Source organism: Megascapheus bottae, chromosome 22, assembly GCF_031878675.1.
Source record: "Megascapheus bottae isolate mThoBot1 chromosome 22, mThoBot2.hap1, whole genome shotgun sequence".
Lineage (NCBI taxonomy): Eukaryota > Metazoa > Chordata > Mammalia > Rodentia > Geomyidae > Megascapheus > Megascapheus bottae.
In genome coordinates, this window is record NC_143530.1 from 22626053 (window position 1) to 22648266 (window position 22214).

The following is a 22214-nucleotide window of genomic DNA, read 5'->3' on the forward strand; positions in this document are numbered from 1 at the left end:
TGATTTAATTTTTTTATTAAAGAATTTATTAACATTGATTTTTACATCATATTTCCAATGACAAGTTTAACAAACAAGTGTTCAAGAAGGGAATCTCTACATACAATGACTGGGACTTAGTTTTTATAACTTAATCCAAATTAGGCTAAGGGTTTATATGTCATAGAAACAATTTATGAAATAAAACATGTCTATAGAGTCATAGGTGGATTTTAATTTTTTGTTGTTGTTTTCTTCTAAGAATTCTATTAATTTTCTCTTTTAGGGTGGCTGTCTTTCTAGTTAACTCATTTTTATTCTAGAGAATGGTTCTTTTTTACCCTACTCTTGGGTAACTTCAAAAAAATTCTTTTTGTAAGGAATACAGTGAAGCAACAAAAATAATACTTGCTAAAGATGAAATTATTAACCCTTTAAGTTGCTTATTTGGGGGCTTTGGATTTATTGCTGTTTTTAGTAGTTTGCCATAGAATACACAGAAAAGATGCTAAGATGTTACTTGAGCAGTACAGTTGTAGATAAACCCATGCAGCAGTTAATCTGCACTGTCAAACCTCAAGCCAGCACTCCCAGATCTGATGCTGTATAAGAGGCCATGGACAGACTGTAATTACCATCTGCTGGACAAATTTACCATCATTGGAACATATGGTACATATAAGGAAATGATTGTCATAGACTTGGAGGGTGAGAGAGTTTTCTTCTGTATCAAGTTATTGCTGTAATGTTTGTTGCTTGAAGCCTCTGATGGGAGGCTGTTAAAAGTAAAGTTTGAGTGTTCATTCCCTTGTGAACTTTTTCTCAGGATTTCTTTCTCCCCCTTGGGTGGTAGTACTTTTTAATTACAAGGCATGTTTTAAGCTGATTTGCCTTATTCCTGTAATGACCTGAAAAACTTGTATAAGAACTCCTGAACAGGACCAGGAGTTTGGCCTAGTAGTAGAGTACTTGCCTAGCATGCACGAAGACCTGGGTTCAATTCCTCGGTACCACATATATTTTGCTTTCTATTGCTAGGGTAATGTATAGAGGGGTCACAGTTACTGTCCTCATGTAGTAGGTGCATTACTTCTCACACATTGATACCCCTTCCCATACTTTTGTCCCCACTTTCCTCCCCTTCCCCCATATTGACACTTCTATGGTCAAGGGAAACTTGTATAAGGAAATGTTTTTTTTTTTTGTTTTTGTTCTTTTTGTTTTTTTTGGTCATGGGGTTTGAACTCTGGGCTGTCCCTGAGCTCTTCCTCAGCTCAAGGCTACTGCCCTACCCCTTGAGCATCAGCACTACTTTTGATTTTCTGAGTGGTTAATTGAAGATAAGAGTCTCATGGAGTTTAGTGCGCGGTCTGGCTTTGAACTGCGATTTTCAGATCTCAGCTTCCTGTGTAGCTAGGATTATAGGCGTGAGCCACTGCACCTTGCTTCCTTTTTTTTTTAAATTATAAAAGTGTTGTACAGAGGTATACAAATCAGGTAATGAGTACTTTTCTTTTTAAACAATGTCCCCTCTTGTTTTCTCCCAGTTTTTTCCTTCCCAACCAGGTCTTCAACTTTAATTTGCATAGGAATCATCTTGAACTTATTTAAAAAATTTGCCTTAAAAACCTCATGTGTAACTCTTAACACTATTGGTTTGAGGACTACACTTTAAGAACTACTATAACTTTAGTCCTTTTATTGTGACTAGATGTGTAAGCTACAGAGCAAATGAGTACACAAGTGATGGGGTGAATAATGAGGGTTTTTGAAGGATTTATTAGATTTTTGTGTTTATTAAAAACAGTTACCAGAACTGGAACAGCCTATGCATGTTTCTGTGTTGGGTCTTTGTGCAATAGGAGGATCATGCATTGCTCATTCCTCATTTTGCAGGCGCATGTTTATTTGGATGCTTATCTCATTTTGCCTTTTTGCTTTATTTTCACTCATGGTACTTAATCACCATATTATGTATTACATATTTTGTTTCCTTGCTTTTTTTTCCTTAAGCTCCAAGACGTCAGAGACTTGTTTACTGCTATATCCTTGTACACAGCATTTGATCAGTAATTGACTTGAATGACAAATGGCAATATGCAAACTTCATTGTATACAGCACAATTTAAAATAGTCATCCTAAAATTGATTTTCTGGTCTGAAGATGTATTCGTTGTATTTTAGTTACATTTTAGTTGCTAGTGTTTCATGCCTACATATATTCATTTTTTTGTTTTATATTTGAAGTCAGTCTTGTGCTGGTACTGAGGCTTGAACTCGGCTCTGTACTTTTAAAATTGTTGTTTTGCTGAGGTTTATGCTTTTACCAGTTGCCTCTACTTCTAGTGCTTTGCTGGTTTATTGGAAATAAGAGTTTCATTAGCCTATTTAGGCTGGTTTCCATCCTCCATCATCAGATCTCAGCCTCCTGAGTATCAGGGATTATAGTTATGAGTCACTCATGCCCAGTTGTCAGGGTCTTGATGTGTATATATCCTGACTGGTCATATTCTGTGATCTTTCTGCTTTATCCCTTCTTGGTGGATTTTAGGTATGTACCACCATAACTGGCTGACGAAAGTTTAAACCTTTAAAAAATCTGTATGATTTTATTCAGGTATTTTAAAGGGGCTTATCCTAAACTGAATCTTAATTTCCTGATCTCCTTAACTGTACTATGGTTCTCAAACTTTAGCATGTTCCGCAGTCATTTGGAAAGGCTTAGTGAAAGAGATGGGGGTCTTATTTTGCTCTTTATCTTTAGTAAGACCACATGAAACCTGAAATAGTGTTAAAGGGACCACTCTTTAAGTACCATTAATATTACAGTATGTTAAGCTTAATTTAACTTTATTAATATCTTAGGATCAGGTCATTTAACCTACAAAAGTATATATCTGGTTACTATACTATAAGAATGTTTTAATGTTTGCAGTTCAATTTTAAAACTTAAGTGTCTTTTATCATTGTGCCATTAGGAACTCTGTTCCACTTCAATTTTCCTGTACTAAGCTTTTCATAGCTCAAACTTAATAAGTTTGTTAAACTTAGTGTAGACAAAAGAAAGTCTAAAAACACTGTTCACAGACTTTGAGTTTCATTTTGTTTTGGGTATTTGCTTCTGATATCTGATTGTTAGTACCATCACTTGAACCATACCATCAGCATGTCTTACTACTTCAACTGAAATCCTCTCGGTTTTGAGCTTTAAATAGCAGCAGTTACAGACATCCAGCACTATACCAGCCTTATTGTATCTACCAACTTGCTCATTTTGTTTTCTGGTTGTTTTTCAAGTTATCTAATGCTGTCATATAAGTGTCAATACTATGGAAAAAACGAGTAGAAAAGGGAAAGAGTGTTAGAAAGCTTACCTTGTAGATATGTTAAAAATTTCAGTTTGGAAAGCACTTCAAAATAATACTGTTTTTTGCTTATACTTAAAAAAAAATCACATTGCTTTTCCAGTTACCTCCATTACATTTTCTGTTGACAGGATGTGTGTGTGTGTGTGTGTGTGTGTGTGTATTTGTGGGTCATGGGGCTTGAACTTGGTGTGGGCGCTGTCCCTGAGCTCTTTAGCTCAAGGTGACCTCCCTACCCTTAAGCCAAACCCCACTTTCCATTTTATAGGGTGTAGTTGCAGGTGAGAGTCTCAGGTGCCTGGGCTGGCTTTGAACCTTGATTTTCAGATTTGAGCTTTCTGAGTAGCTAGGATTACACGCGTGATCCACCGCGCTCGGCTGACAGGATATAGATATATATATATATATATATATATATATATATATATATATGTTTATTTGGTTTTTGCCAGTCTTGGGTTTGAGCTCAGGGCCTGAGCACTGTCCTTGGACTTTCTCAAGGCTAGAGCTCTACCACTTGAGCCTCAGCACCACTTCTAGCTTTTTTTTTATATGTTGTACCAAGGAACTGAACCTGGGTCTTTGTGCATGCTAGGGCAAGCACTCTACCACTAGGCCAAACTCCTGGCCCCAATACCTGTTCTAGATGCGTCTCAGGTCCTTTTGTGCCAGGCTGGCTTTGAACCTTGACCTTCAGATCTCAGCCTCCTGAGTATCTAGGATTACAGGTGTGAGTCATCGCGCCTGCGGGCTGGTGTTTGTGTGTGTGTGTGTGTGTGTGTGTGTGTACACATGCCAGTCCTGGGGCTTAAATTCAAGGCATGGCATTCACTATTCTTGAGTTTTTGTGCTCAAGACTAGTGCTCTACTACTTGAGCCACAGCTCCATCTTTGGCTTTTTGGTGTTTAATTGGAGATAAGAATGTTAGAGACTTTCCTTCTTGGGCGGGCTTGCAACTGTGATCTTCTGATCTCCACCTCCTGAGTAGTTAGGATTACAGGCAAGAGTCACTGGTGCCCAGCTATTTGATAGTTTTGTTGTTGGTGACCCAACCCTCAAGCTTGCTAGGCAAGAGCTTTACCACTGAACTGCATCCTCAGTTTGGTAGGTACTTAGGCATTTCTAAAATTATCTATTTTTTCTCAACAGGGCATTCTTAGTAGAGTTACAGAATCTGTTAAGAACATCGTGCCAGGTTGGCTACAAAGATACTTCAACAAGAATGAAAATGCATGTAGCTGTTCAACAGATGTAAATGAAGTACCACACTGGTCAGAAAATAGAGAAGATGACCATATGATCTATGCTAATGAGGAAAGTTCTAATATTAATGATGGGAGAATCACCCCTGAGCCAGCAGTTGGCAATACAGAAGGTAACTAGTATGAATATTTTGTTAGGGGTGCGTGCAAAGCCCTTAATTAAAAAAAAAATGTTAAATCACCTTGCTGTGGTAAAAATCTGATCAAGGAGTACAAAAGCCACATTCGGTATATTTTACTTATCAGCTGTCTATTCATGAAGAAGGGTTGATGAATCAGGTAAGAATACATACTGATGTTAGATAATGAGTTTGAAGTTTCATACTAACGGTATTGGTCATGTGTCTGTGGAAAGACACATGTTTTCCAAAAAAGCAGAAGCTTTCTAAAAAAGTAGAAGCTGAATACGGTAGTATATGCCTGTAGTTCTAGCTGATGGGAAGGGTAAGCTGATGGAATTGCTTAACTAAGTTTGAGAGTTTGATACTGACTCCATCTCAAATAAAAAATGGGGGAGGGAAGGCCTTAAACTATTTCCTGAAGCTAAAGGAACAGTATAAAAAAGTTAAAAAGTGAGGCCAGGAGTTTGGCCTAGTGTTAGAGCACTTAACCTAGCATGCACGAAAACCTGGGTTCGATTCCTCGGTACCACATACAGAGCAAAGCTGGAAGTGGTGCTGTGGCTCAAGTGGTAGAGTGCTAGCCTTGAGGAAGAAGCCAAGGGCAGTGCCCAGGCCCTGAATTCAAGGCCCAGGATTGGCAAAAGAAAAGTTAAAAAGTCTGTCTTATGTGAATTTGAGTGTAACTGTAGTGGGCTCCTGTCTAGTCAATCTAATGTGGGTTATCCCACATTAATGTTGTAGTTAAGTGACTGCATTTTAAAGCATTGAGTTCATACAATAAAAACCATGCACCTGCCATATTCAGGATATATTCCGGCTTTTTTCTATGTATGTGGTATCTAACCCAGGCCTTCATGCATGCTAGGTGAGCACTCTGCCACTAGGCCAAACTCCCATCCCCATAATTACTCTTTTTTATGTTAGCAATGAGGGATTGCCACCCTTTTCTAGTTAGCTGTACTATCTTACTTTCCTGCCTGCAGTATATGACAGTTATAACTTACATACTTATTAGTACTTACTTTTATTTGTATTTTTGACAATCCTAGGGCTTGAACTCAGGGCCTGGGCATTGTCCTTGGACACAGTTTTGTTTAAGTCTAGAGCTATGGAACTTAAGCCATAATGCCTTTTCCGGCCTTTTCTGAGTACATGGTACTGAGGAATCGAACCCAGGGCTTCGTGCATGCTAGGCAACCATTCTACCTCTAGGCTACATCCCTGGCCCAATTATTTATTTTCAAGTTATTATATATCATGTCATGTACATGTATGTGATGTGTAATATATAATATGTAATACATTTTATTATTTTCCGTGCGTTATAGCTGGTTGTTTGTAGGGCTTTTGAATTCTGGGCCTGAGCTCTATAGCTCAAGGCTAGTGCTGTACCACTTGAGCCATAGTGCCACTTCTGGTTTTCTGGTGGTTAACTGGAGATGAGTCTCATGGACTCTCCTGCCTGGCTGGCTTTGAACCACAGTGCTAAGGCATGAGCCACAGGTGCCTGGCTTTTTTTTTTTTTTTTTTTTTCCCTTTATCGTAGGTCTTGATCTCAAGGCCTGAGCACTGTCCCTGAGCCTTTTCACTTAAGGCTAGTACTCTACCATTTTTCTGGTGATAAATTAGAGATAAGACTTTCCTGTCTGAGCTTGCTTTAAACTGTGATCACAGTCTCTTGAGTTAGCTAGGATTGTAGACATAACCCACCAGTGCCAGGCAATTATACTTTTTTTTTTTAATGCTTGCCATAGTAATAATAGCTATATTCCTACAAACAAGGCATTTATGGCTGATGCAACTCTGTAGATAATATGAACATTTACTCTTATAATGTACTTTATTATTCTTGTTTTAAGAACCATCAACAACTAGTAATGCTTCAAATTATCCAGATGTGTTGACAAGGCCTTCTCTTCATCGGAGTCACCTGAATTTCTCCATGTTGGAAACCCCTGCATTACACTGTCAGCCATCCACATCCTCTGCATTCCCAATTGGCAGTTCTGGATTTTCCCTTGTAAAGGAAATTAAAGATTCTACCTCTCAGCATGATGATGATAACATCTCAACCACTAGTGGTTTTTCTTCAAGAGCTTCTGATAAAGGTATTCTTACATGTCTTGATTGTAATTTTGGTATTTAAAAATTTTAATTTCAGGGGCAGAGTTTTGCCTAGTAGTAGAGTACTTGACTAGTATGCAGGAAGACCTGGGTTTGATTCCATGGTACCACTTGCATAGAAAAGGCTGGGATTGGTGCTGTGGCTCAAGGACATGAGCCCAAGGCTCATGCCCTGAGTTCACGCCACAGGATTGGAAAAAAAAATTAATTTCACAGATAAATTTAAGACTTAATTTTCATTTAAAAATCCTAGGATCCTGGATTGAGAGTTTGGCCTAGTGGTAGAGTGCTTGCCTCGCGTGCACGAAGATCTGGGTTCAATTCCTCGGTACCATATAGATAGAAAGAGCTCCAAGTGGTGCTGTGTCTCAACTGGCAGACCACTAGCCTTGAGAAAGCCCAAGGACAGTGCTCAGGCCCTGAGTTCAAGCCCCATAATTGGCAAATAAAATAATCTCAGGTCGTATAATTGGTACTATTGTAAATTTTGTTTCAGATATAGCAGTTTCAAAGAATACTTCATTACCACCTTTGTGGTCCCCAGAAGCTGAACGTTCTCATTCACTCTCACAGCATACTGCCACCAGCTCAAAAAAACCAGCATTTAACTTGTCTGCCTTTGGAACACTGTCCCCTGTAAGTATTACCTGGATTAGATTTAATCACCTTAGATTCAAATATTTTTGCTTACAATTTCCATCATTGTGTTTCTATACAGTCACTTGGAAATTCTTCAGTTCTTAAAGCAAGTCAGCTTGGGGATTCTCCTTTCTACCCAGGAAAAACAACATATGGTGGGGCAGCAGCAGCTGCAAGACAGTCCAAACTACGAAATACACCATATCAGGTTGGTTTGGTAGAGTATAATGGTTAATGAACTCCGTTTCTCTCCTGTCTTTTCTTTGATAGAATTTAGTATCATTCTCTTGCCAAATGAGTTCTGATTATAGGCATTTACTTACCATTCATAGCCAAAACTTCTGTGCTTTTTTTATTTTCCTTTTTTAGGGGAGGGAGGCAGTACCGGAGTTTGAACCCATGGCTTTGTGATTACTAGACTAGGCATTCTTATTTGAGCCACAGCATCACTTCTGGCTTTTTCTGTGTATGTGGTACCAAGGAACTGAACCCCCAGTCTTTGTGCATGTTAGGCAGCTACACTTACCACTAGGCCAAATTCCTGGCCCTTTAAAAATATTTTTTTAAATTGTTTTTGTAGAGTTGATATACAGAAGGGCTATAGTTAAATGAATTAGGTAATGATCAATTAATACAATTATTTTTGAATCCTATCTCCCCTTCTATTGCTATAGTGCCCTTCAGTTACACCTCTACTTTCTGTTAATTAACTTTTGAAGAGCAAGTATTAGTATTAAAGCTTTAACTTCCTCACGGCAGAATTTATAGCCTACTTGCTTGCTTGCTTGCTTGCTTGCTTGCTTGCTTGCTTGCTTGCTTGCTTATTTATTTATTTATTTATTTATGCATGCATGCATGCATGCCAGTTTGCCAATCCTGGGGCTTGGACTCAGCCTAAGCACTGTCCTTAGGGCTTTTTCCTGAAGGCTAGGGCTCTGCCACTTGAGCAATAGCACCACTTCCAGTTTTTCTATGTATGTGGTACTGAGGAATGGAACCCGGTGCATGCTAGGCAAGCACTCTACCACTAGGCCAAACTCCAGGTCCCTATAGCCTGTTTATTATAGCTATCTTGGAACTTAATTCATTTCCATTAATGTTCTGTGATACAAATATCAAATGTAAGTGGATCAAAGCAGTACTAGAACTTTTTAGTAGTTTTCCTATTTCTACCATGGGACTATATAACATTAAATCTTTTTAGGGATAAGTTGATATACCATTAATCTTGTTTTACTTTGGATATTCCTTCTATTTTGTGTATATTTTCAACACAGGGCATTTATGCCTTAGATTTTTACATCCTAATAGATATTAATAGAGTTTCCTTTACAGGCACCAATTAGAAGACAGATGAAAGCTAAGCAACTGAATGCACAATCTTATGGTGTGACCAGTTCCACAGCTCGACGAATATTGCAGTCTTTAGAGAAGATGTCAAGCCCTCTAGCGGTAAGTTTATAGAAGTACAATTGAACATAGGGATGTCTAATGAAATTTGAGTTTCATGAAAAAAAATCTTAATTTTGTTATTTCACAAAAATCTGTTATTACAAATTAACAGGATGCAAAACGAATTCCATCTGCTGTTTCTTCTCTCAATTTTGTAAGTTGACTTTTAAATTTATTACATGATACAAGTCATAATTTTAGAGCTTTCCATCATTCTAATTATATTTTATTTTTTCAGCCTTTCAATAGAAGTGGGATAGATAACACAGTCTTTCAGGCCAAAACAGAAAAGGTAAGAGAGTTATTTAAAAGTGCTAGTAATATTGTATATAAACTCAGCAAGTGGGCAGAAATGTCTTTTGCTGATTTTCATTGGGGAATATTTTGAAAATGAGAAACTTTGAGGACACTATAGTTTCTCTCACAGCTTTAAAGCTGTTTACTCATAGGTGTCATTTAATAGTTTTTGGTTAGCTTTTCCTTAGATTCCTGAAAGTGAACGAAAATCCTCATTTGAATAGTTGTCTTTAAAAATATTCCACATTAATCAACATGATGTCAAGTCTGTTGTGACAGAATTTCAATTTGGACACATTTCACTAGCCAGCCAAAATACTATTTCAGGGTATCAAGTCTAATAAAAAATACAGTGTAGATGTCTTCATAACCTTTCAGTGTTCTATGTGGTTCAAATTAACCCTGAAGGATATTTTCAGGGAACATAAAATGCTTAATAATTTGAACTAAAATAATCAATTTTGATTGGCTGTATTTATCCTTGGTTAAATATCCTCCAGGGAAAGCACAGGTTCCGTGGTTTGTAAATTGTGGAAACATTTATTGTAGTACTTAAATGCCACATATAATGAGTGAAATTATTGTAGTTACCTGAATTGTTACCTGGGGTTTAGATATCAGAGGTCGGTATTCTTACTGAAGTTGATATAGTGAAGAAAGCTCAAATTGAATTTTTTTTCCTCAGAAGAATGTTCTCAATTTTTGGGATTATCTATATGTTAGTAATTAAAAGAGGAAAACTTGGAAGAAGGAGTACTTAACTATTAGCTGCCATTGAGGGCTTAAGTGGTTGATTTTTCAGACCTACAAACCCAGTTATTTAAAATGTAAAATTTTAAGACTGGCATATTGTTAAAGTATTAATTAGAAGATTCTTAATGGTTGTCCATAGTTTAAATAAGTTAATGAATGCTGGGAAATAAAAAGCCCAGAATTCAGTATTATAGTTTCATAGATCTAATGAGAACAGTCTACAAAATAGACTTCTTATAAAATCACTTATAAAAAGCGTTTAAAGAAGAGCTAGTAACCTACTGAGACTTTGTCCTGGAAAGCAGCATTGATCACAGTTGTTGTTGAGTAGAAGGACCCTATTCATACCATTGTTTGTGTGAAGCACAATACTACTGATGAAACTTATCTGTAGTATGACAATAAAACCAGCTAATTTCAGAAAGACTTCTAGTCTTGCCATATTTTACCAATTTATATTGTCAGACTTGCTTTGGTTTATAAAAGGGAGAATTAAAATGTTTTTAGGAATTAAAAGAAGTACAACTAGAAGCCAGCACAGTGACTCATAGTGCCTGTAGTCCTACCTACTCAGGAGGTTAAGATCTGAGGATCGTGGTTCAAAGCCAACCCGGGCATTGAAGAACCTGAGACTCTTATCTCCAATTAATCACTAGAAAATCAGAAGTAGTGCTGAGGCTCAAGGGGTAGGGTGGTATCTTTGAGCTGAAGAATAGCTCAGGACAGTGCCTAGGCCCAGAGTTCACCCCCCCCCCCAAATAACCAAAAAATCATTACAGTTAGTTAAAATATCAGCTTTATTAACTTCAGAAAAGAATGAATTTGGGGAGCATATGAGTTTGTACATTAGTCAGACATTAAATCACATATTTAAAATTAATGTTTTAGAAGCTGAGATTGTGAAGTTATCAAGACTACCTATGGAATTGCTTGGAATTTTGTGTGTGTATAGTCAATAACATACCATTTAATTATTACTATTTCTACTAGTATTTAAACCTACCTTTGATTCTGAAGAAGTATTGAGTATATGTAGGTCACATCAGCTATTGAGATAATTTAGTTATAAGCCATTTATAAAGTATTGTCTTTTGGTTTCTGTTTACTTATAAGGTGGATTCTCAGTATCCCCCTGTTCAGAGACTCATGACCCCAAAGCCAGTTTCCATAGCAGCAAATAGAACTGTCTATTTTAGACCATCTCTAACCCCATCTGGTGAATTAAGGAAGACTAATGAAAGGATAGATAAAAAGCACAGTGTGAGTATATGTTTGTTTGTTTGTTTTTACCAGTCTTTGAATATTGATTGAAATGAGTAAGAGTAAATCATGTGTTTGAAGAGATGAGGCCACCTGTCTTATAAAATAGCCATTTATCCATTTTCTATTACTTAAAAATGTTTATTGAGCTTTTGTAACATACTGTTTGTGTTGCACTTATTTAACCCTTTGTAAGAACTCAATTTCTTCAAAAACTCCAAACTTGGAAATTATAATTAGTAGTGCAGTGATTTTTCCATGTACTCATCTTGATTTATTAGTCATTAATAACATTTTTTCACATTTAGTGAAAAATCTTGGCATACATTTTTGGCACACTTTTTCATTAGCTATAAACAGATATTTTGAACGTAATTTTGGATTTTCTGTTTTGTGAGTTTTGTTTTTGTTTTTTTGCTGGTATAAAATTCTTGGCCTAGGCTAGGAGTTTGGTCTAGTGGTAGAGTGCTTGCCTAGCTAGCATGCACAAAGACCGGGGTTTGATTCCTCGGTACCACATACACAGAAAAAAGCTGGGAGTGGTGCTGACGCTCATGTGGTAGAGCTCTAGTCTTGAGAAAGTCCAAGGACAGGGCTCAGGCCCTGAGCTCAAGCTCCGGACCAGGAAAAAAAAATTCTTGGGCTAGCCAGATGTTGATTTTGAAGTTACAAGGTTAAGCTAGGTTTAACTTTTGTATATTTCCTGCCCTTTAATCACCCACTTCTCCAGGGAATATTGATTTCAGTGGAAGGACTTTCAAATTACATGAAGTTATTTCTAAAAAATAGCCTTGCATTTGCACATTTAACAGGACGAAGAGATCAGTAACATTATTTTTCAGGCTAGTAAGTGTATTGACTTTGTTTATATACTGTGATTTTGTTCAGAGACTAAGATGTGATGGGTAACATTTTGCAAATATATTTTAACTCTTGACCACCACTCAGAAGATAAGGTTTAAGTTGGGAATTTCAAGGTTTATCAACTTAAACCTGAAACCTGTCAAAGCTGGCCACTGGTGACTCATGCTTATCTGTAATCCTAGCTACTTAGGAGGGAGAAACTAGAGGGTCATGATTCAAAGCCACTGTTCTGGAAAGGCCTGTGAGATGCTTATCTCCAATTAAATACCAGCAAAAAGCTGGAAGTGGAGTTATGGCTCAAGTTGCTTGGAGCATTAGTTTTAAGCAAAAAAGATGGAGAACATTGTTCTGGCCATGTGTTTAAGCCCAAAGACTGGCTTCCCCACAATCCCCTCTCTCCCCCCAGAAAAAAACAGCCCTCCATCAATCTTTGATGGGAAGATAGGAGGTAGCTCAGTGGTAGAGTACTTTTCAATCTTTGGCAAAAATTAATCAGCTCACTTTTTTTTCCCCTAGACTTTATATGAAAAAAATATGACACCAAGACAAAATAGAGAACATGAAAGGTATGTCAGTTCACACTCAGATTTCTTTAACATGTAAATTTAATATTTCATTTATAAATATCTTTTGAAGATGAAAAATCAAAACATAGAAACTTACATATATAATCCATATTAAAAAACTATATTCCACACAATTACGTCTTGTTAGCAGATATTTTGTAAGTATTCATTCAAGTTATATGCCATAATATAATACTATATTAAATTTTCTTTTTATTTGCTAGTGGCTTTTCGTATCCAAATTTCAGTGTTCCTGCAGCCAATGGTTTATCATCTGGTGGAGGTGGCAAGATGAGACGAGAGAGAACACGCTTTGTTGCTTCTAAATCTCCAGAGGAAGAGGTAGGCTTCTGTATTCTTTATGCCCTTGAAGTTTGGAAGTAAGTGGTAGTGTTAAGGGATTCCTTAAAAAAGATAGGAATGAGGATGATGCTTTCAGAGAATAATATGCCATCATATTAAATAAGTATGCCTTTACTTAATCCCCCAAATTCCATGAATATTGTAAAATGAAAAACAGCATTCTTCGAATTATCAGTTGTTTAATTATTAGACTATTTGTAGTTTTTCTGTATATGAATGGTTAATAATGTATGTACTTTTTTCATTTGCCCTTTTCTCTTTTTTTTTTCTCTTTTGGTTTATGATATAAAAAGTAACGATAGCTTACTTAATTTACTGCTATGTATCTTGTGAAGATTTTTTTCATAATTTATATTACTGTCAGGGTACACTTGAGTTGCTCCCCAGTATGTGCAGAGTTGATTCCTAGTGTGTGGGGGGTTGATTTGCAGTATGTGCTATAGTGAATACTTTGACCCATATGCAATATTTTCTCTAGTTTGTTTACCTAGGAATGAGATTGTTGGAATATAGGGATGACATATCTTTACATGTAATATGTATTAGATATTCCTGTGTTGCTTTTCTTAACATAATTTTACACTAACACTTTCACGTGACAGGTAGATCTAAGTTTTTTATTCTGACTACCTACCATTTGATTGTTGACTTCTGAGGTTTTTTTTTTTTTTTGCCAAAATGATGAATATGAAATATGTCATAAATTTTATTTTCCATTTTCTTGAATACTGGGGAAGTGTATCTCTTTTGGTGTGCTTTTTGACCATGTGGGTTTTCTTCTGTTTTTGGTATCTGCCCTGGGGCTTGAACTCAGGACATGAGACATGAATGCTGCTCCTGGTCTTTTATGCTTAAGGCTAGCATCTTGCTACTTGACCCACAGATCTTCTGACTTTTATTGAGTTGTTACTTGGAGTAAGCATATCATGGATATTCTCGCCCAAGCTGCCTTTGAACAGCAATGTAGCTGGGATTACCTGTATCAGTCATTGGTGACTGCCTTGGATTTTTTTCACTTTTTTCTGTGGAGTCACTGTTTTTAATGGAGAAAAGTTATTTTGACCTTAAGTGTTTGCAAGAGATAGAAACTAATTGAAAAATTGGTTCAATTAACCTGTCTGCAATTGTTCTAATTGCTTTTGAATTGGGTGTAGATTTTTTTTTTTGCCAGTCTTGGGGATTGAACTCAGGGTCTAGTCAACTGTCCTTGAGCTTTTTCAAGGCTAGCCCTCTGCCACTTGAACCGTAGCACCACATCTGGCTTTTTGTGTGTATGTGGTGCTCATTATCATTTTTTTTTTTAGGGTAAAACTTCTAAGATATTAAGGTGACTCAGATTGTTACCTTTTAATTGAAATCATGTTATAAACATGTATGTTTAGTGTATCTTTAAAGATGTGTTTTGGGTTTTAATTGAGTTCTTGTTTGTTGTTTGGTATACTAATTGAAGAGCTCTTTAAACACATCCTTCATTCTCCTCCCCTCCCCCACTCTAGCCAACTGCCAGTTTCCATCCCAGCATCCTTTATCCTCCTATCTCTTGACTCTTTTTCACATTGAAGTTGCAGTCTCTACATTTCTAAAGGAAGAGGTACTAACGGGTTAGCAGCCTCACACTTTAAGAAAAAAAAAAAGAAAATCTCCTTTGTTAATTTGGATAAAATAGATACGTACACTCAAAACTATAGTTACTTTGAATATCATGCTGCTTTTTTCATTTGTTCAAATGTGAATTCACTTGTAGTTAGTGGAGCTTTTTCATAAGATGGTTCTTTTTCTTGATGAGTATTTTAATGGACTTTTCACAAAGACCATATGGAAGGAATTTATTTTCAGTGTCATATAGATTGTTAATTTTAGATATCTTTTGAGTCTTTAACCATATCAATAGGAATCTATATTTAAAATGTTTTGCAATGTGAGATTGTTTTAGCTTTGTCCTTTGATAAAAAATTGTAAGGATTGTAAACTTGAGGTCTTTTGACTATACTGTAATAAGAATCTGGGTGTTATTTTTAAAAAAGCTTATGGACACAGAATTAGATTAGGTAAGTAGTATATAGTAACACTGAGTTTAGAGAGATTTAATTTCTTGCTCTGGTTCCATAAAACCTGGTCATTTAGTAGCTGGGTAACTTTGGTTAACTCAATCTCTTTACCTCGAGTTTTCTTACCTGGAAAATTGGCATTAGAATAAGAATAAAAATCTTGTGTCTGTGGGATATTTTTCACTAGCAAGCTACAAAATACTGTAAATTTGCTTTTTTGTGGACTTACTCCGTGTGGTTTTGACCCAAACATGGTCAAAAATGAATTTTAAAAAGTTAAATCCTCTGGCCAGGAGTTTGGCCTAGTGATAGAGTGCTTGCCTAGCATGCACGAAGACCTGGGTTCAATTTCTCGGTACCACATTCATAGAAAAGCTGGAAATGGTGCTGTGGCTCAAGTGGTAGAGCAAGAGCCTTGAAGAAAGCCCAAGGTCAGTGCTCAGTCCCTGAGTTCAATCCCTTAAAAAAAAAAAAGTTAAATCCCCAAAACAAAAATTTTAAATTGTTATGCATGACAGTTACGCAGCTCAGTTAATATGGACTACACACACTTGGCATTGTGCTATCAGTTGTGTTTAAATTGTGTGATCTTCTGGGTGTTTACCAGCTCTTTTGTGAAAAGGTGCCTCCTTCAGAGCATATGGCTACAAAAAAGGGAGATACAAAATAGGGTAATGTTCCCAAGCCATAAATTGCATAAATATGCTTGCCTTTTGTGTGTGTGTGTGGGGGGGGGCTGTCCTGAGGCTTGAACTCAGCCTGAGCTCTGCTCTTGGGCTTTTCTCAAGACTCGAGCACTACCACTTGAGCCACAGCACCATTTCTAGCTTTTTCTGTGTATATAGTACCAAGGAATTGAACCTGGGTCTTTATGCATGCTACCACTAGGCAAGCACTCTGTACAAGGCCAAACTCCTGGCCCTATGCTTCACTTTAATATTGTGAAACATCTAGATTGGGTAGAAAGCAACCCAGTCTTTAGAAGTTGGGAGGCTTTACAGGAAGAATGAATCAAGTGTCCATAGTATATTACTGAAATGTATGCATCCTGAGCACTCACGGTATGACCATATGCGTGCATGCATGCAAGTGTGTCTGCGTATACACCTGTGCTTACATATTGGTCCGGAGGCTTGAACTCAGGGTCTGAGCACTATCTTTAAGCTCTTTTGCAGAAAGCTAGTTCTTTACCCCTTTGAGCTGCAGTGTCACTTCTGATTTTCTGGTGGTTACTTGGAGATAAAAGTCTTCATGGACTTTCTTACCTGCGCTGCCTTCAAACCTTGACCCTTAGATCTCATCTTTGTGAGCCACCAATATCCTGTTTGAATTTTTCCCCTCTTTCATAGTGAGGCTTTAACTCGGGGCTTAGATGCTGACCTGATCTCATTTGTTTAAGGCTAGTACTTTTCCACTTTGAGTCATGAGTGTCACTTCTGGTTTTCTGGTGGCTAAATGGAGGTAAGAGTCTCATAGGCTTGGGCTGGCTTCAAACCACAGTCCTCAGATCTTAGCCTCCTGAATAGCTAGGATTACAGGTACGAGCTGCCAGTGCCCAATGAATTATTATTTTTATTTTTGATTGGTTATGGGACTTGAACTCTGGGCTGGGTATTATCCCTGAGCGCTTCATCAGCTCAAGGGTACAGCCCTTAACCTTCAGCCATAGCTCAAGGTTTTCTGAGGGTTAATTGGAGATAGAGTGTCACGGCTTTAGTGCCCAGGCTGGCTTTGAACTGCGCTCCTCAGTTCTTAGCCTCCTGAGTAGCTAGGATTACAGGTGCCTGGCATGAATTAATGTAGGATGAGAAATAGTTTCTGTGCTGTACATTTGGCTGTCCAGTTATTCAACACCATTTTTTTTCTCCAGGATAGGGTTTTTCATTGTCAAAAATATGAGAGGATTGAATATTTAAGAGAAGTTGGATATTTAAATACTTCAGCATTGTCCTTTTTGTTGCTTTGATGTGTATTCAAATCTTTTGTGTTTCCAATTCTCTACCTCTTAAGCCTTTGCATTTTTCCAATTTCCTAGTTGCTGTGATCAGTGAAGATTATCCTCTGATTTCACTATTTGCCAGGTTGTAGTTTTCTAAGAACTTCATTGTCCAATGACAAAGCTCATTCAGAGCCTTTCTTCTCTTTTGATTATTTTCTTTCCAATTTCTCTTCTTTTGGTTGCTTCTACAATTTTCCCAGATGGCTTTTGGCTTTATTTTCTCCCACAGTTTGTCAGTACATAGATCACATACTAGCCACTTTTTAGTAGATGCAGAACTTTTTTTGTGTGTGTCTGAGTCATTACAGACCTCAAATGAGGAAATAAGCCTGTTAACCAAACTCATGGGTTGTGCTTTAAAAAAAATAAATAAAAAAGGAACACACATAGGGTGGTTTGGTTCTCTTTCTTTCTCCCCTATTTATTTATTTATTCTTAAAGAATTTATTAACATTGATTCATCATATTTCAAATGACATTTGACAAACAAGTATTCAAGAAGGGAATCTATATACAATCACTGGCACTTAGATTTTAGAACATTGTTAAAATTAGGCTGAGGGTTTGTATGTCATAGATACATATTAATCTGTGTAATAAAACATTATGTCTATAGTCATAGATTTGTATGTCTATGTAGTTTTTATATTTCCAGTACCATGTCCATAGCATTGGGTATGCAAATACTGAGTCCTTGCTCTTGTACTGTTTGGATCTAATAGCCACATTAAGGATACCATGGACCTTTTTTTAAAAAAATTTTTTTATTGTAATTAATAAAAGGGTTACATGATATTTGCCAGATAGAAGGTGCATTAATTCACATACATTGATACCCTTTCACATGTCTTGGTACCATGCACCTTTTGTTCCTTTGGTCTTGACTTGTCTCACTCAACATGATTCGCTCTAGATTCATCCACTTCCCTGCAAATGCCATTATTTTATCTTGTCTGTTGGCTATGTAGAATTCCGCTGTGTATATCTATCAATCAATCATCTGTCTATATAACATTTTTTTGTATCCATTCATCTGCTGTAGGGCATCTGGATTGTTTCCATTGCCTGGCTATTGTGAATAATGCAGAGATGAACATAGCTGAGCAGATGTCCTTATCGTATCTTGGGTTATGATGTTCAGGATAGATGCCCAGGTCTCCTATTTATTAAGACAGGGTCTTCCTATGTATGTAGTCTAGGCTGGCTTCATAACTTTCTCCTACTTCTTTCAGCCTCCTGAGTGCTGATATTGCAGGTGTATGTCACAACACCCAGCTTTCTAATGGTTTATAAAGTGCTTTCATTACATGAAAAGACCGTGTATAACTTAGTGCTTTATATTCATCCTATAATTGTGGTATTGAGGGAGATTTTTTCCTCCCAAGTTTTTTGAAGCAGAAAATTTGATACTGAGGATAATACTTCTTCAAAGTCAGATGATGTGATGGTTAGCATAGCTGGTATTCAAATCTAATTATATTTTTTGAGTCTACGTTGTTAGAATTGGACAGTATTGCTTTTGCCTATTTGTCAGTTCTACCTGAAAAGAAATAGAAATAAATCCATGACATGAAAGATGCAATAAATCATTGTAAATTATTGTTTTAGGAGATGGAAGTACCAGTGTTACCGAAAATCTCTCTACCAATCACCAGTTCTTCGCTTCCTACCTTCAATTTTAGCTCTCCTGTGAATACAACTTCTTCTCCCTCACCCATCAGTCCTTCTCAATCATTGACAAACAAGGTACAAAACCAAGTACAAACTTTGTTCTTATGATTTAATTTTACAGTATTTGTTTTAAAGCGGTGATTTTTCATGATGGAAATTAACTCATACTAAGCAGAATGACATAGAAAATGTGTTAGTTTTACTTTTTTCTTTTCTGCTGGGGATTGAATCTCAAAGTCTTATATATTAGGAAAATAGTATGCCATTGAGTAATTAGTTATACTGTAGCCCCAGAGAACTGATAACAATGTATTACTAAATGTATTATTAAAAAAAAGTATTCTAAGTCTTATGTGTTAGAGAAAGATAACTGTGAAGTTCTTTTTTCAAGCAGTATTTTTAGTAAGGTAATTTTTTTTTTGTAAGAATAAGCTTGTATGTTTTATTTCTTAGATAGGGTTAATACCTTTAGTCTGCTCCTAGGATCTAAATGTTATTCTCTCCTTGAATAGATAGCCATCTATGATCATGTGTACCTTTCTTCCACAAGGAAGCCAGATTTTATAAAGCAAACTGTCTTTCAGTGTTAATGTGATTATTTTTTATCTAAAAAGAAAAATGATGCTATTAATTTCTTAGAAATAATTTTCTTAAATCTACTTTTCTGAGTTCCTCTTTTTTTGGTCATTTCTTAATTATATGGAAAACTAGGTACAGATGGCCTCAGGCAGCACTGGCAGTCCTATGTTTAGATTTTCATCTCCAATTGTTAAATCTACTGAGGCAGATGTACTACTACCTCCACCGTCTGTAAGTAGCAAGTAAAGCATATTTTATATTTTGTTTATTGATTTCAGAGTGGACTGTGTTTTATATGACCTTGATAATAGCTGATTTTTCTTGAATTGCAAAAAAAAAGTTCAGTGCAGAAAGCTTAAATGCAAGAGCGAGAGGGAGGGAGAGAGAGAATAGGCATATTCTCCTGTGCCATTTGGCAATTACAGGGCAGATATTTTGATAACCAACTATTTTCCTGTGTATCCTCTTAAGTAAAAGGATATCTTGAATTCATGCAATAACTATACCCAGAAAAGGTAGTATGATATATATATATGTAGCCCATATTATATTTCCTTGCCATTTCCAGATTGTCTTCTAATTTTTTTTTTTTGCCAGTCATGGGCTTGAGCTCAGGGCCTAAGCCCTGTCCTTGAACTTTCTCAAGGCTAGAGCTCTACCACTTGAGCCTCAGCACCACTTCCGGCTTTTTTTCTATGCATGTGGTACCAAGGAATAGAACCCAGGTCTTTGTGCATGCTAGGCAAGCACTCTACCACTAGGCCAAACTCCCAGCCCTTCTAATTGTTTTTTATTTCTGTTGGTCCTGGATCCCATTAAAAACAAGGGCATTACTAACTAAATCCTACTGTATTTAGTTGTTGATATGTCTCTTGAATCCCCCTTTAATAAAGTTCTGGGGCTTTGTCACATTGTATATCCCACATTTGGCACAGTTTAACATTATGCTTTTCAATTTGATTGCCTTTGTTTTCTGTCAGAAATAGGTGTGGTAGATGAAATATAATTTCCTTGCTGCATGTCTGAAATCTACATTCAGAAACAGAACTAGGCATTAGAAATATACCATTGTTTTCAAAGAGGAAAATACCCAAGAAACTTAAAATGTTGTCAAACTATGACATGGCCATAGTCAGAAAACTTGAGCTTAGTAATCCTTCGTTCAATCATTCAGTCACTTAGAATTCAAATAAGGTCTTGCTATATTTCCCCAATTGGACTCCTCCACTCAAGCAGATCTACCTAAATCTCCCCAAAAGTGGGCCCCTAGGTGTGCTAAGTGCCTAGCTTAAGAACTACAGAGATTTGAAATACATAATTCTATGTATTTTTTAACTTGTAATTAAACTAAGCTTTTAATTTGTTTAAAAATATTTTGACATAATATACCTTTTTGCTTTATAGATTGGATTTACATTTAGTGTGCCTGTTGCAAAAACAGAACTTCCTTGCTCTAGTAGTACTTCAGAACCAGTTAGAAGTACTTCAGGTAAGTAAACGTTTCTCACATACTTTCATGAAAGAAAAAACAAAAACTAAAGAGTGCTTATGGTTATAATAGTACTTCAATTTTTTATAAGATAATTCTTAATGTCTTCACTTGAATCTCTGAAAACATGCATTATACATAATGTTCTTTCCATCAGTGCTTTTAAAAAAATTATATTCAGGGATGTTAGGATTTAGAGATTTTTTTTTTTTTTTTGTGGGTCATGGAGCTTGAACTCTGAGCCTGGGTGCTGTTCCTGAGCTCTTCAGCTCAAGGCTACTGCCTTACCTCTTGACCCAGCCCCACTTCCCATTTTTTAGTGATTAATTGGAGATAAGTATCTCATGGACTTTAGTGCCCGGCCTGGCTTTGAACTGCAATCCTCTGATGTCAGCCTCCTGAGTAGCTAGGATTATAGGTGTGAGCCTCTGCACTCAGCTTACAGATTGGTTTTGAGTGGGCTAGTCAAAACAGCGCATTTTGGGCCAGAAGTTTGGCCTCGTGGTGGAGTGCTTGCCTAGCATGTACGAAGACTTGGGTTTAATTCCTCAGTACCACATACATAGAAAAAACTGAAAGTAATGCTGTGGCTCAAGTGGTAGAGCGCTCGTCTTGAGAAAAGCCCAAGGACAGTGCTCAGGCCCTGAGCTCAAGCCCTAGTACTGTCCCCCGCCCCCCCCCCCCCAAAAAAAGCAAATGTATCCACTGCTTTTGTCTAGTCAAAATGAAGTGAGACGATTGTTTCAATGGATTCTTAGTACAAATTTAAGTGTTTTCTGCATTACAATTTTGGGTGAACTGGTTGACTCATAAGTTAGCTTTTTATATTTATTTGTTATTTTGTTGGTCATGGAGCTTGAACTTTGGGTCTGCATGCTGTCCCTGAGCTCTTCAGCTTAAGGCTACCGTCCTGTCCCTTCAGCCACCGCCCCACTTCCTGTTTTCTAGTGGTTAATCAGAGATGAGTCTCATGGACTTTAGTGCCCCGGCTTTGAACCTCAATCTTCAAGTCTCAGCCCGCTGAGTAGCTAGGATTACAGATGTGAGACATTGTGTCTGGTTCATAAGTACTTTTAATGAAAAAGCATTAATACATTGTGGTATGAATAGTGATATATGATTTCTGAACTGAAGAAATAGTTATCACTGACAGAAATAATCAGATAATTGAAACAAATTATTTGTAGTAGTGGTGGCTTTTTTTTTTTTTTTTTGCCAGTCCTGGGCTTGAGCTCAGGGCCTGAGCACTGTCCTTGGACTTTCTCAAGGCTAGAACTCTACCACTTGAGCCTCAGCACCACTTCTGGCTTTTTCTATATATGTGGTACCAAGGAATCGAACCCGGGTCTTTGTGCTTGCTAGGCAAGCACTTTAACCACTA

General features: G+C 36.9%; 1 protein-coding gene across 8 annotated transcripts in view; it reads left to right on the forward strand.

Annotated features, from left to right (window-relative positions):
• Positions 1 to 22214, forward strand: part of Nup153 (nucleoporin 153) — a 64132-nt gene that overhangs the window by 24247 nt on the left and 17671 nt on the right. For all 8 annotated transcript variants that reach the window (XM_090356339.1, XM_090356344.1, XM_090356338.1 and 5 more), the window contains 13 exons: positions 4495 to 4720; positions 6589 to 6837; positions 7350 to 7489; positions 7572 to 7700; positions 8828 to 8944; positions 9057 to 9098; positions 9183 to 9236; positions 11108 to 11254; positions 12635 to 12684; positions 12909 to 13026; positions 18703 to 18840; positions 19477 to 19575; positions 20749 to 20833. In XM_090356339.1, coding sequence (XP_090212465.1) covers positions 4495 to 4720; positions 6589 to 6837; positions 7350 to 7489; positions 7572 to 7700; positions 8828 to 8944; positions 9057 to 9098; positions 9183 to 9236; positions 11108 to 11254; positions 12635 to 12684; positions 12909 to 13026; positions 18703 to 18840; positions 19477 to 19575; positions 20749 to 20833 — 1594 coding nt within the window. The remainder of the gene's footprint in view (positions 1 to 4494; positions 4721 to 6588; positions 6838 to 7349; positions 7490 to 7571; positions 7701 to 8827; positions 8945 to 9056; positions 9099 to 9182; positions 9237 to 11107; positions 11255 to 12634; positions 12685 to 12908; positions 13027 to 18702; positions 18841 to 19476; positions 19576 to 20748; positions 20834 to 22214) is intronic.